Source organism: Coturnix japonica, chromosome 1 (genome assembly GCF_001577835.2).
Source record: "Coturnix japonica isolate 7356 chromosome 1, Coturnix japonica 2.1, whole genome shotgun sequence".
Taxonomy (NCBI): Eukaryota; Metazoa; Chordata; class Aves; order Galliformes; family Phasianidae; genus Coturnix; species Coturnix japonica.
The window spans coordinates 45,535,439-45,550,603 of record NC_029516.1 but is presented as its reverse complement, the minus strand read 5'-3'; the positions used below and the strand labels follow the sequence as shown (position 1 = coordinate 45,550,603).

The following is a 15,165-nucleotide window of genomic DNA, read 5'->3' as shown; positions in this document are numbered from 1 at the left end:
AAGATTGATCTGTACCAGGGGCTCTGCAGCCCAGCACGCTCTATTCCTCTTGGACAGATGGGAAGTATATCTTGTTCCTCCTCCTGCACTACTGCATTAAATACAGTTCTGCTATTATTTATTCAGGCAAGCAATCAATGCAACAATGAGGCAGGTTCAAAGGTGTAAACAGAAGCAAAAAGCACCCCTAACACCAAGACGTCAGAGTAACTGCTCTCTTAGCAAACTCTAAGCTGCCACAGATGTCTCTGCACGTTGGACTAGGGGTGTGGTGAGGTACAGAAAGGATTTGACAGGGATTCAATTTAGATCCCCTACAGTGAGCCAAAGAAAGAACAGTTACCCATGAGGGAACTTGGCTCAGATTTTGCTGCTGTCCTTCATAAAAATTCTCTTCCCTTTGTAAGCGTATTTTTCAGAAGTCTGGTTTTCATTCTGAGATGAAAACACTTTCTGTTCTCTGGAAGTGAAAGGACACAGTTTTGGGCTGAGAAAAGCAGAGCACTGTTAGCAGCAATCTCAGTCTTGAGGCTTTCAGCACAAACACCTACAACATCAACACAGACCCAAAAGTCTGCAAGAGACTGAGTTAGAGCTTCCAGCAACCACAGATTTCAGCTGAAGTGCTATCAGAAACATCTGGCATTTACAAAAAGCCAGCAGCCTCCCAGCTCACCTGTAATTATTCTGAGAGCAAGAGCATCACAGATCCTTCTACACCCAAAGTGGTTTACCAAGAGCCATTCTGATGACAGAAAATGTCTTATTAAAAACATCAAGACACACCAAATTGTCTTTCTATGTGATCCCTCGTTTCAGTCAACGGAACATTTTCACTGCAATTCCCCGAAGTGTGACTGCTTCTTTACCATCAGTGAGGTCTACATCATCTCAGGAAACGTCCTGTCATTTAGCAAAGTATAACCCCAGCTCATTGTGCTTACTCATTCCTCCTGATGTCACACGCAAATGCCACTTGGGCCAAAAAGAACCAAGCAGAGCACAAAGTGCAGTTTTATTGTACACTGATACTCCCAGTGCTTTTTGAACCTAAAGTCCAATTTATCCTTGTGCAAAAGAAGGCAATATGTCTGCAGAAAGACATTCTCATTTCACATGCAGAACTCATTCAAATTGTAAGAGAGGGGGAAAGACACTGTTTCAGAGTTCAACAAACCTCCTGCAGCACTTACTCCTCCCAGACTTCACTGGAGTTAAACTATTGTAGCCTCTCTCAATACCAACTGTAAGACTGCACTTCAGAAGAATCCTGCTGCAGACTTCATGACAGACAGCAGTATTTATATGCATTTTGTGGTCAAGGATGACTAAACAAAACTCTGCAAAAGAACATATACGCTTGCATTAGCTGGCACAACAGTTACAACCCTTTGGCCTTCTGGTCAATAAAGTGTCTGGGAAGATGTGTGGAAAAACAACTAAACCCCATTTTTGGTAAGGCATGCCAATGATGAAGCACAGGCTTATTGCTCCCTGTCTGCATGATAACAGGAATTCACATGCTCAACAAGAAACCTGAAAATACAGAATTGTATATGTTTCAGTGGAGTCACTTTCTTGAGGCACTCCCTTTGTAAAAGCATGAGGATACTCTCCTCTTTTCTACTCAGTGTCTGCACTGAATATCTGCCTGTGGATTCAGGAAGGCACTGTACCTACTCACTGCCAGCATTTACAGTAGCAGTTCAGAAACATCAATAGCAGGTTTCTGGGAGAACACCTGGTCATTCTGTGCTGCAAACACGTTGCAGTGTTAAAAGAAAACTGTCAAAATCTTGATCTTTCGGAATTGTTTTAATGATCCACATTATTGAGTGACATAAACATAGTGTGAGGAGAATAACATGAAACTGGCCCCACCAGCCATTAACAGAAGGTAAAGACAGGGAGAATAGTTGAGGGTTATTCAAAGGAAAATCAGAAGTTCAGCACAGTGAGGGAATCATTCTCACCGTGACTGTCTGCCAATTCACAAAGCAGTAGGAATTTCATTTCAAGTTTTTGAATAAGGTCTCTGCTTTGTTTCTTAACACAGTGAGTCCACAGAAGAGCAGGGAATGGGCTGTTCCCAAAGTTGTGGCAACACTTCCTACAGACTGCATTCCAAACTTCTCCAAGGAATGGAGATGGCTAAAGAAGAGCAAGTGAGGACCCATTACTACCCAAGTGCAGTCTCAAAAACGGAATACATTTTTCTAGAGCCCATAACCTTTGGCATAGGTTCCTTTCTCAATGCGTGCGCGAATGCTTTAATCCCATGACTCTGAAGGTTGCCGCAGTCAATTTCTCATATACTAGAAACATAAGAGCAGCAGTAAGGACTGTTTGCAGGAGCTTTGCTTCAAGGCCTTTGTAGAGTCCTGCTAATCCAAAACGCCTAAGAAGAAGAAGAAGAAGAAAAGGAATTATTACAAGTTAATGACAACTGTAGGGATGTTCAATTCATTCCTGATCTCTTAACTGACTGTTATGACTAAGAGTCTACAGGTTAAGTATTCTGGGCAAGAAACTTGCTTCTTTTTAAAGCCAGAGGTGAATCAATCGTTTTCCCATATAACGGCTGCTTCAGAGACTTTAAGGAGAATTCAGTTTTGTGTATTTCTACAGTATAGTATAGTTATTAAAAAACAAAACAAAACCAACAACAAAAATCAGGCTGATTCAAATGGCAAGTTCAGGCTGTGATGGACAGGCAAAAGGAAACAAGAGTCACATCCTGCAATGCTGTTGATGTTAGTAATGCTTATTATACCGTATTAGAAAAACAAGCAAACAAACAAGTCTCACCTCACTCTCTCTCGAAGAAGGTAGAGAACATTTTTAAGACTGCCCAGTGTTCGGTTTTCTGGGTTCAATCTGTGGCGTCCAAACTGAAACAAAAAGGAAGCATCAGCATTGTAGTGCAGTAGTTACCCACATTAATTGCCTGAGAACCCAATACATGGTTAGAAAGCCTGAAGAGTCGATCCTACAGCTCTTTTTCTGGGCTTTAACAGCACTCAGCAAAGGCATGAAGCTAAAGCTCAAGTTACTCAACTTCTCATGCTCAGTGATACAATAAACTATTTTGGTTTTAAGACAAATTCCAAGAAAGCATTACACACGGCCATGCTTGCTGCCTTTTAGACCTACAGGAGAAAACTTTTTAGCATCTCAAAAACTGAGCTTGCAAGAATACGTGGGGTTTACACAAGTCTCTTTGCTACACACCTTGAGAAACAGCAGCAACAGAACTGTTGGAAACTATTCAGGTGAAGAGGTTCTCACAAGCAATGACTTGTCATCAGCAACTAACACACTTGATCCTGAGAAACCAAGGTTAAGTGCTGCTGTCAGAGAATCAGACGCGTCTATCAGTTTTCAAATACTAACTAGGTTCAAGCTACAGGGCCAGTCACAGCCCATGTTACTCAAAGTTTCTGAACACCACCAGGTTTGGAAGCTTCCTTCTTGTCTCTTCTCTATCATCACACTGCCCTGATGCACTGCAAAAGAGCTTCAACAAGGAACAAAGAGTTAAAGATCTCCCAAAGGAAACAGCATTCTCTAACTCAGAAAATGAAGCATGAGTTTTAAAGAGAATTATGAACCCAGGAATGCCGTGCACACTTTACCATAAAGGTGACTGCCCATGCAAGCCAGCAAGAAACTAGCTGCCGTAGGCTAGAGCAAGCAGGAGGCAGCAGTTGGTTTGTCATCAAACCATCAGCACAACTTAACCAGAGCAGCCCTCTTTTTAAAGAATGACACTGCCACCAAGAGACAGAAGGACTTTGTTCAAGAAGGCAGGAGGAAACAAATGAAACGTGGAAACGAGAGTCACAAAACTGCAGCTATTTCTGCCGCATTCATGGAAAGGAATGAAGGGTAAAGCTGTTCTGTTGACACAGATCCAGGAACACGATAGCACTGTGCAATGCTAAAGCTGAAACAGGGCATTCTGATTTTCTGACAGTTCTCACTCATGCCAGCAAAAAAGGCACCACAAATTAAAAACAGGCCATCCTGCAATGAACCCAAATAAAGGTACATTTGCTTAAATATAATTTTCTTTTTAACCTATCATCTAAATAATAAAAGCCTGTATTATTAACAACTCCTGAGATGCGTACAGTCTCTCTAGACAGGATGAAAGAGCAAATGAATGCATTGCTCTGCTGATAATCACAACTTGAGAAAGTTCTAGAAGAAATGGCTATTATAAAAACTTGATTTCTACATAGATGACATTGTATGCACAGGAACGTGAAGAGAGGAGGGACGGAACAGAAACTGAGAAAAGCTGGGCAGACACAGTTCACAAAATATCTTATGAGAGTAGCAATAAACACACAGTGAAAATATAAATAAATATGTAACAGCTCTAAAATTAAATAAAAACATAAAAGAGATTTTAAAGCTTGAGGTCATCTGGAAACAAACTGGGTTTAGAGGATGTAATCCTAGTTTCCCACTTGACACATTTTCTGTTTATAGCCAAAGAAGTAAAGCTACAATTCTCCAGTGCCGATAAGCTGCATGGAGTACCAGCTTCTGTGGGACACAATACAGATGCATAACGTTGCCAATCTTGATAGCTCTAGAAGCAATCTGGCAAAGCAATGCCAAGTTCCACCGGAACCCATCAGTATGGCTTCAAAGGAAAGACATGTTCTTGGAAATGATCAGTTACCCAGAAACAAATAGTACTCACCCGCAGGATTGACTGCACCGTCTGTAAAGGATAAGTGAGGGTGGTGGCAACGGCTTTGGCTACTGCACCCATGACAAAAGCATCCAAAGATGTCAGCTGTTCAATACAGAAAGAACACAAAACACCCCATCAGCCAGATACCTGCATATCTTTCACAGTTCAGTAGCATTACCTGCTTCTTGGCTCTCTAAGCATCTCTGGAATAAAAGAAGTATCATGAAGCTTGAGGTTATCTCACTCCTAAGAGCCAAAACACAGTGCAAACAAGCAGCTTCCCCACAACAGGAGTTCATTTGTAATTCCTACCTACTCAGAAGCTTTTGCATTTCTCACCTGCACCTCCAGGCAGGTTACTGAAACAACGTGATTACAGCCTGTTTCAGTGGAAAAGTGTGAAAGTTCACGTCTGTGTGAATTTATTACTGAAAATTAGTGGGTGTCCATATCAGAACGTTCTCCAAATTACAAAAGTAGGTTGGTTCCAATCAGAAATATGGGCAACCAACATATTTAATTTGCTTGAGGAAGTATGTACAGGGTATGTAAAACTACCTGTTTCTCAAACTGATATGTCAGAATTAAAATGCCTAACATAGATCCAGAGCCCACTAGGCACAACAACCTCATGCCATTATATACACTAAAACCCAACAACAGAGAAAACAAAAGAAGGCAGCAAAAACCTCTACAGCTCCATAAGAACAAGGAATCGAACCAAATCTACATTTCCCCAAGGAATCTCTCTCTTAACAGAGAATGTCCATCACCTGGTCTTAAAACCTACCTGTGTCTGCTTTTTCAAAAGCTTTCTTTTAAAGCCCTCATAGAACATGAACTGTATGGCAGGATTGAAGACCAGCAGCAAGGAGGGGAAAGTACCGTTCCATAAAGCTAAGGCTCCTTCATCCCGTATGATTTGATGGAAGGCATCTGAGAAATGAGGTAGAAAAACAAGCTGTTACAGTTACGAGCACAACATTCTGGTTGTAGAAGATGTTATACTTGAAGACTGATGCTCCGCTTTTATTAAAGTCCTCAACACTCATCTCTATGGCATTTTTTACCCTCTATTCTAATCGGGTAGTTAATGGAAAAATGGTGACAGAGGAGGTTCTTCACACCGCTCTTAGCGTGAGTAAAGCTTGCCAGCCATGCAGGTGCCTTCAGCTCTTCAGTTCAAGCTCAGAATCAACATTAGTTTTTCTGAACCCTCTTCAAAATGACCTTTTTTCCTTACTGAGCAAGGCAGCCTGAAGGTGAGCGTGGGTTAGAGATTATAGTGAGTAAAATGTACATTTGCAGGTGGTCTGTCCAAAGGCAGACCTCCCAGCTAGCACACTGCTGGGCTCACTGCTCCTCCAGGATCTGGGTAAGATGTTGTGTGCCTTTGCAAAAGCCTTGAGGTTATGTGTGCACAGACAACAAACTCTCCAGTTACCATCAGAGGTGGCACAGTCCAGGTTCCTGTCAAACTGCATGACTGCAAAGTGATAGGGGAGTACAGAGATTCCACAAGGAGATCTGTTACATGAATAACAGTCTATCACCTTCAGAGTCCTTGCTGTGAGATTCCAGTGTAGGAGCTCCTCCTTGTTTGAGGACAGCAGATGCTCACCTATGATGCCTTTATAATTGGTCGGCACAATGTCTTCATTTCTGAACTTTGCTCCCTGCAGCTTCAGCCGTGTGTTCACCACCCAAAGGGGAGTGGTCAGGAGTACGTTCACAACACCTGATGCAAACACAAGACAAGGAAAATCAGTGCCAACCAGAAGATTCCAACGGCATCCCTCTCTGCTTACCAAGCAAAGAGCCCCTGCATTGCTACAACAGTGAGAACAAGAACGCTCAGCCTTTTGGACAAGTGAAGCAAACTCGAGGTGCAAAATTCAGGATTCTTAAAGGCGGTGCTAAGAGGGATTTCACACAAACCCAAACACAACAGTACCGCAGGGAAGCTGAGAATCAGAACTAAGTATGGGGGGAGTGGAGAAATAGACACAGCTGCAGTGGGTTGCAACAGAGAGGCAGTTTAGATCTGCAGCTTGCAATAACAAGGAGGATGAAGTAACATTCATTCTGCAATCACCTGGTACAGCTCTTCCCAGCTCAGCCATGCACAATGCAGTTACTTCTGAACTAACCACATAGAAATGAGCTCCCGCTCTTGCTTTCTTACAAATGTCTCTGCCTCACAAAAACCAGCAGTTGCTCGTGTGCTCGCCCCTTTCCTTCTCCTCCCCAAACAGCCCAGCCCGCAGCCTCTCCTCAAAAGAGGGGTGCTCAAAGGAGAGGTGCTCTCCTCCCTTCATCAGCATCTTCATTCTTCCCTGGCCTCTCACAAGTCTGTCCATGTAACTCGTACCAGTGAGTCCAGAACTGTGCCCAGCACTGCCAGTCATGGTTCACCAACGCTGATGAAAGGCAATCACATTTTCTCAGTGCTAACAAACCATTGCCTAATGCAGCTGGGGATAACATTAACTCTTCTTAGCAGCAGGGGCACATTGCTGGCTCGCATTCAACTTTTTGTCCACCACAAAGTACTCGTTATCACAAAGCTGTTTTCCTCCCAGGCAATTGCCAGATTGAACTGGAGCCTGGAGTTGCTCCTTCTCTGGTTTAGGACTTTGTGCACCCCTTGTTACACTGCACAAGGTTCTTGTCAGCCCATTTCTGCCTCATCATCCAGTCCACTGATTAAGATTATATTAATCAGGACATGACTCAGCGCAGACACCTGGGGTACTCTGCTTGTTCCTGGCCTCTAACTCAACTTCATGCCACCGATCACAATATCAAGAGGCAGAAAAGTCACATTCGTCACTTTTAATCAAAGTCAGCGTGATTACGCTTTGGAGTTAACAGGTTAGAGCCCAAAACGTTACAGGATAATCTACTTGCAATTTTTTGGTTGACTCTGTTAAAGGAGACACAAAACGTCATTGTCCAAATAGGAAAGACAACGGCGTCAATTTCTTTGTTGTTTCTTTGGGTTCTGGTGTTGTTTTTTCTGTTTGTTTTTGGTGTTTGTCCAATCTGTATTTGCTACCAGTAGGAGGAGCGAGAGACCGGTGGGGCAAATTAGCGAACACCTGAAGTGGAATTTTTCAGTTGACACCAGACGTTATTCCACAGAGTTACTCATTACTGATGTTGAGCACAACCTAGTCATTTAAGTAACAAACTATTACCGTGATTCCTGCAGCCTTTGATCTAGAATGCCATTAGATCAGAACTTACCCCACTGATACAGCCAGATCTACCAACTTCCTTACCTTCCCCCCAAGTACTTCCCATCACCTACACTGGAGATAAAACAAGAAACTAGCTGGAATACATGAACAAGCAACCTCCACACCCCTGAAAATCACAGCTTTTTCAGTGTGGTCACATGAGCCACTGATCCTATAGAATAGTGCCAGAAGACACAGACATGCAGTAGTAGTTTTACAATGCTGGATTTGCACAAAGAAGTTGGCACTGTCACTCCTTCAAGCATCTGCTGAGCATCTGCTTGAGAGGAAGGGGTGAAAAAGAACACATAGTTCTCACTGTCCTTGCATATACAGAGGGACTTCCTGCCCCTTTCAGATGACCCAGAAAGAAGTCTAAGAACCTGTATCCAAATCCTTACTTCAACTCCTCTAACATCCTAACTGAAAACACCTGGAATTGTCATTTGCCCTTCCTTTGAAGAAAACAATTCTCTCTCCCTGCTACTTCTCTTCAATATCTTAAATGATGACACCTTGATATCAGATGCACATACTAAACAATGTACCATGCACAAACAGTATACAAGACCACAACAGCACAGTGCTTGCATTCCCAATACGAACCATCAGAGCTTTACAATAAAGCCAGTTGGTATACAGAGATAGGCAAAGAGTGAGACCTCTGGTGGACTTGATAAAGGAACACGCTACACAGTTAAAAATCTCAGTTTCATCAGAGGTGCATTTCCAGTACATTCCCTTACCTGCAACAACCCCAAGAACCAAGTCTTTGCCAGTGGTTGAATGCTGACCTTTGACCCAGAGAGTTTTGAGACTATTAAAAGTATAAAAGTAAACAAAATTGGAGCAGCAAAGGCTGGAGATAACAGGGAACCACCCTCGATATGGTGCCAGCCTAGTGGAAAGAAAAAGAGTTAAGGTAAGGATCAGCAAAACATTCATTTGGGCAGGTTGATTTGACATGTTGTATCCCTGAGGCCTTCAACATCATTTTACAAACAATAATAACCAGGCATGTCTTCATCATTACTGGTCACGAACCAGACTGAGCTCTCAAGTTCAAGTTAGGTGGAAGTACTAATAAATGCCTTGCAGTAAAGTATAGAGCCAGTAAGTCAGGTAAGTGAGAAAGAGACATCATCTGCTTAAATTTAATTATACTGATTGCAGATGAAGAGCTGAATTGACGTTGCATTACATGCAGAGGAGGAAAGAATTCTCAAAGAAGTCTACTATGAGACAAGACGAATAAAAGCAACGGTCAGCAAAGTGCTTATGACCTCAGATCACACTGTTAGGTTTTCTCTGGATGGCTGGTTTGGTTTAAAGCTCTTTCTGTGTGGTTCCAGACTTTGTTAAAACCTCTACAGTCCGTGCACTGCTCAGCCAGGTTCTCTGGAGGAAACGCCCTTCCCCTTGTGCCAGAATCACTGGTGGTTTTTTTCACAGGAATCACAGGACAGATGCCTGCTCTTTGCAGTTGCTCCATTACAGTTAATGGCTTGTTGGTGTTTCTTCAACTGAAGCTGACTTGTCACCCTCATGAGACAAACACAGTGTAGAAATGTGAACAAAGGAGAGAGCTAACCGGCTGACAGGTTCTAATGCACACAGCTGCCAACTGCTCACACTCAAAGCTATCAGAGTTATTGGCCAAGCTAAACTGGTGTTCTGGAAACTCTCGCCCACTATCGAGTTCCATGGATTCTCTTAGGAAATCAGTTGTGACAAGAACATGCGCACAGCTGCTTTCAAGCCACTCAGCACAGACTGTGGGCACATACTGAAGTACAGCAATGCTGGAAGTTACGTTCTTTTCCACAGGCCTCGAATCTCACTAGCACACAGAATCACTTGTTTCCTTCCACTCTGCTTACCAGAAGAAACTTCCAACTGGTAAATATGTCTCAATTCTCTTGCACAAAGAGGCTCAGCTGTCCAAGAGTTTCATCTGTGCTAGGAGAAATGGACACACCCAAGAATTCGGGCAGACAAAGCTGGTTTATCAGGTACATGCAGGTTTGTGTGCAACCGTACCTTCATTTCTGAAAGGATACAGCCCCCTCATTCACGGAGACACAGTTACATGGCTAAACAGCTCGATTGTGTAACATACCCAAGAAAGATAATCCAATTAACTGAAGGTGAAAAAAACGCAGCTTCTGCCATTCATATCGCTTAGACATGGGGGTGTTTCCCTTCAAAGCGTTCACACAGATTTGGGCTAACTCTTCCACTTTATAAGCAAATTCAAACCATGTTTTAAAGCTTGCCTACATAAAGATGAGGGGAAAATTAGGATCTACTCACAGGCCTTCTTCTTTGATGATTTCCAATAAGACTGCTGGTGTTGTCTTAGACTTCCGCTTCTCATCAACTGGGAAACAGAAGAATCACATTTTTAGGTTAAGCTGATGGTCAAGACTCATTTTCAGCTTCTTATCCTTCATGTTCTGAACACATCCCCAAACAGCGTATTCCTTCTTCTTCCTATTTCTGCAGAAATCCCAGAAAGCATCTCCCAGCTCTCAGCTGTTGGGTAAGGCTACTTGGCACTTCCACCCTTTCCCAGCGAGCAGCTTCTTTTGGGCACCAGTGTGTCTGCCGTTACCAACTGCACGGCCTTTTTCTTTGTGGAAAACTGCTCAGGAGCTGCACGGTGTTAACCTCTCCACCACTCATTTCTGACTCTGCCTCACACTTCAACAGCAAGGAGAGAGCATCAGAACAGAGTTTATACCCAGATGGGATTTGTGTCAGACGTTCCTGCTCCCAGTTCTACCCCTGACTTTTCCCTTTATATCTTCTCCAGAAATTATTCCAGGCTCATTTTTCACATCATGCCCCTGTGGTGCCAAATGTCCTCAGCAGCCAAAAACACCAGCACCACACACATCTAATCCCGTGTCATGTCACATCTCTTTCTTTTCATTGTTAGACACCCACCTAGAAGCCAAATCTGGCCACAGATCACACAGTCTTTCCAGCTAATTAAAAGGTTGCCCAATACTTTCTCAAGGGAGAATTACCTTCTGCTGGAAACATGGTGTTAGCAATTGAAAGGCATTGCACAAATGAGATTCATGCAAGATAGGTCCTCATGCAACAACCCTTACAAACTTACACAGCAAGAAAACACAAATGCCACTGTACAAAGAAAACTGAGTTTGACACTTACCCTGAAGTCTAAGCCTAGCTGTATCCAAAGGAAAAAATACAGTCATTGCAGTCATACTGCCCTGAAAATAAGGAGAGAAATAAATTAGCGTATCGGTAGCTTGTACAGGTACCTGACAAACTCTCTGGTAGTCTTTTGCTTCTCACCCAGAAAGCGGTGTACTAAGTTTGAAGAAGGGACAAATTGCACATGTAAGAATATTAGGGATGGAATGGGTTTTGCTTCCATGCTTACAGATGATTTTTTTTTTTTACTTACAGATTATTAGATCAAACTAAAGCTAAAACCATTCAAAGCATTTTGTCCAAAGAGAAAACTATCCTCCCCATGGACATTAACTCAAGTAAGAAGATGGAAAAGGGGAAACATTTGTGAAAGGTTTGGGTAGAAGCCAACAGGACAAATAGGTGGGCACAAGGTACAGGCTTCTTAAAACCAGCTTAAATCATACAAGAAGCTATGGCTCAAGAGAAAGCCATGAGCTAGCTCAGCTGATTAACAGATTACAGCCAACGAAAGAATTTGTACCCTCTCCCCCTCCTACAGATAAACCGATGAGAAGAAGCTGAAAGAAGCAGCATTACTTTTTTGCTGGGCTTGTAAATGGAACAACTCAACAGTGCAGTCTGAAGAGTGCCAGAAGTATCACACAGTGGCACCAGGAAAGAAGCAAGGGGCAGAGATGAGCAGAACCAGCCTTTCCCCAGCAACAAAACTGCTCTCAGGGTCTGAATCACGGCACCAGCAGGAGAAAGTAACTGTCCCTGCTGCATGCAGGTGCATGCAATGCAACCTACATCCCTGTGCTGCTGAAAGGGGGACATTGCACTCTCTGTTTTCCCACCACCTTTCAGCCAGTGCTGAAGCTCAGTGCTTTACCAATTCAAGTCAAACTATCACTGAATGATCTCCAGAGCAGGTACAAACTGGCTTAACCAATTCCAACTGGTGGTAAGCAATGCTCCCCTATCACCTCCATTCTACAGGTGTAACTATTCAGGCAGCTCTATGGCAATGCAGAAGGTGAGGGAGCTTATCTGACCAAAGCAGAACTTTTCCCACTAGGCCACTCTTTCAGGTCCCTGGTCAGCATCACCGCAGTGCTGCCAGCAGCTGGCAGGACCCAAGGGGTGGTTGTAAGCAGTCAGAACAAGCAGCCCAAGGTGACTTCATTGCCAAGGAGAGGTCTGTGTGACCAAAGTCTACGCTCTGCTGGTTTTCAGATGTAAAAAATACGTGTTGACGGTCAATATTCAGAGCAGCTTAATTACTGCCATACTACCTCTATAGAGCTGATATTCCCATAGCCTTTGGAACAAGGTTACTTTCCAACTACGTGCAGAGACTAAAAAAAAACAATTCTATAATTCAGTTAAAGACTGCTCACAGCACTGTTAATTTAATCAGTCTCAGACTTGACCTGGTAGTCCAGAGGATAAATGGACTTCCATTGAACTGGAAGGAAAACAAAAGTGATGACGCTGTGATCAGACATGTTGCTCTGATTCATCATTTCAGCACAGTTCATAGGTTGCGTTTTTATAGAATCACAGGATCCTTCTAAAGGTCATCCAACACCCCTGCAATGAACAGGGACACCTATGGCTCCATCAGGGTGTAGAGAACCCCTCCAGCCTGACCCTGGCTGTCTCCAGGGACAGGAGATCTTGCTCTGGGGTCTTAACTTGCATATGAATGTTAGTATGTGTGGAATCCACAAAGGTACAGAAGTGCAATGGATGAATGAAGCACAAAGTTCTGTCTTTGCTGCAGCTCAGTTGTAAGCGCTGTGAAACACAAGCGGGAATTCCCATCAGCCAACCAGCAGCAGGACGCTGAGGTGCCATTCTATCAGACTTGAAGCTTATACACGGTCTATGGTCCTGGTTTGCACCAGAAGCGCAGATGAGGGGCACAGCCTGGTTGTGCCGGTCTGTACACACAGGTGTGAGGCTGACAGGCAGGGCCAGGAAGACAGAGACAGTAACAGTTGTATTTCGCTTTCCGTGGCAGGCCGATATATAACCAGCTTCTATTGTTCGTTAACACCTAACGCCTTTCATCCAACCACAACTCGGCCTCAAACGAGAGCCCGTGCCGTGCCTTGCAGCCCAGCAATGGCTCCACGCACCTCCGGCTGCCCCGGGGTAACCCAAACGCAGCGCTGCAGCAGCTCGCTCCAAACCCACCACGTCGGCTCGCGTAACTCACCACGGCGCCGGACACGGCGTGCACCAGGCTCTCGTAGGAGACGACGGAGGACATGGCCGCGGCTCTGGTGGGCTCCGGCTGCGAGGCGGCGGCGCGGCGGAGCTCCAGCTTATCGACCGCCGCCCCCACGCGCGCCATTGCGCCCGCCCTCCCGCGCACCTCCGCGCTGTCACGTAGCACCGCCCCAGCCCGGCCCTCCTGGGGGCTGCGCGCATGCGTGGGCCGCGCCTCAGCGGAAGGCTGAGGAGGAGCGGCTGTGGGAAACGGGCTCGGTGAGTGCGCAGGAGCTCGGGGGAGACCTCGTTGCTCTCTACAGCCCTTCCTATCCCCAAAGGCCACCAAAGTGCTGGTGCATAACAAAAAAAGCTGGTGTGTTTTTTAAACAAGCTAATGTACTTAAGTGGCAGACCCAAGCTGGAGTACTTAATGTACTTAAGTGCATAAATCACAAAAAGTGCCAAATGTTGCCACCCGAAGAGACATAACACGTTCTGCAAATACATTCATTTATTGACAGGCAGATCTCAAGCTTGTCTGAGACCATCCATCTAGAATATACATTTCCAAAGTGTATTTGTACATCAGACAGGTACAGTAATAACACATTTAATTAGCAAAATTATAAGTTAACATCTTGGTTAGTTATCAAGACTCAGATTTACAGGACAGTCCTTGGTATTTACATTCACCAGGACCTCCAGCCAGGGGGGATGAAGGAAGCTTTGCCTCACTGTTTGTAAGGACCAGACTCCTTGCTAATTCAGAATCACATTTCTCCAGTATGTAGAAACACTGTACAAGGCTCACCTCTGCAAAGCTCTACAAGAGGTTCATGAGATATCTTTCTCTAAGTATCAGAACAATGAGAACAATGACAACCTGCTACCATATTCCTACCTTATTGCTCTCCTGCTTGAGGACACCAATCTACTTCTGCACTAGCACCAGCCACTTGCATACCAGGCTGCAGCCGATCAAACAGCTCTCCAGCCTTACCACTAATCCAACAAATCCACCTGCTGTACAATCACAAAATCACTGCACTCATCATAGATGTCCTGTGGAATTTCAGGAGGGCTCCAAACACTTCCCATCAGGAGCATGCTAAAACCCATAGGAAAGTACTCAAAGCTGACCTGCCTCCAGCTCATCCTGGCTAAGGCCCTTACCTCCTGTCCCTTTGAATGAAGGATTCTGTTCAGACAGCAGTTTCTACAAGCTCCCACAGCAACACTGCTCACTTTCACATGTCCCATGAACTAATAAGAAAATCACAGTGGCATTTCAAGGCAGGTTATCCAGAACTTTACCTTCACATGGCTTTTTAATACTCATTTATTGACATATTTAGCCCAGTTTTGTCCAAATCTGAGACAGTCTGGCTCCCACTCATCTGATTATCACCTTCCAAATTAAGGAAAACCAAGCTACTTTTAAGTGCCCTTCATTCACCGTCCAACAGTGAAACGGGAGCAATTTTTAAAAAAACACTCTGTTCTCAAAGTCAAGTTGTCAGCTAAGCTGATTACTGCTACTGTACTGATAAGCACAACCCCTACTCTGAGCTTCAGTGGAGCAATTAACCTGAAGGAGCTGCCAGTAAACACTGGAGCAAGCGCTGAACAGAAAAGTTAACTTGCTCATATAGCTACCTGTACCCCAGAACAGGAACTATCCTCATCTTTGCTCTTCTCCAGTGCAGTTATGTTTTTGCACTTCTGTTCAAAGCAGTTTAGCTGCTTAGGTGTCAATGCAGCATCCTGAGGAACTGAGATGAGGTCCAAAGATCTCTTCAACTATCTTACCAGATAGCACTGAAAAGA

The 15,165-nt window shown here is 44.1% G+C and overlaps 1 protein-coding gene across 1 annotated transcript; it reads right to left on the bottom strand.

Moving 5' to 3' along the window:
* Positions 1-1,796: 1,796 nt before the first annotated feature.
* On the bottom strand, positions 1,797-13,525 carry SLC25A17 (solute carrier family 25 member 17). Its single transcript, XM_015860739.2, has 9 exons — positions 13,343-13,525; positions 11,132-11,192; positions 10,264-10,330; positions 8,697-8,848; positions 6,330-6,446; positions 5,499-5,644; positions 4,715-4,810; positions 2,809-2,891; positions 1,797-2,398 (listed from the first exon to the last, which is right to left on the bottom strand). The coding sequence occupies exons 1-9, from the start codon at positions 13,478-13,480 to the stop codon at positions 2,251-2,253; spliced, it is 1,008 nt and encodes a 335-aa protein (XP_015716225.1). The 5' UTR covers positions 13,481-13,525; the 3' UTR covers positions 1,797-2,250.
* Between the last annotated feature and the right edge of the window lie 1,640 nt (positions 13,526-15,165).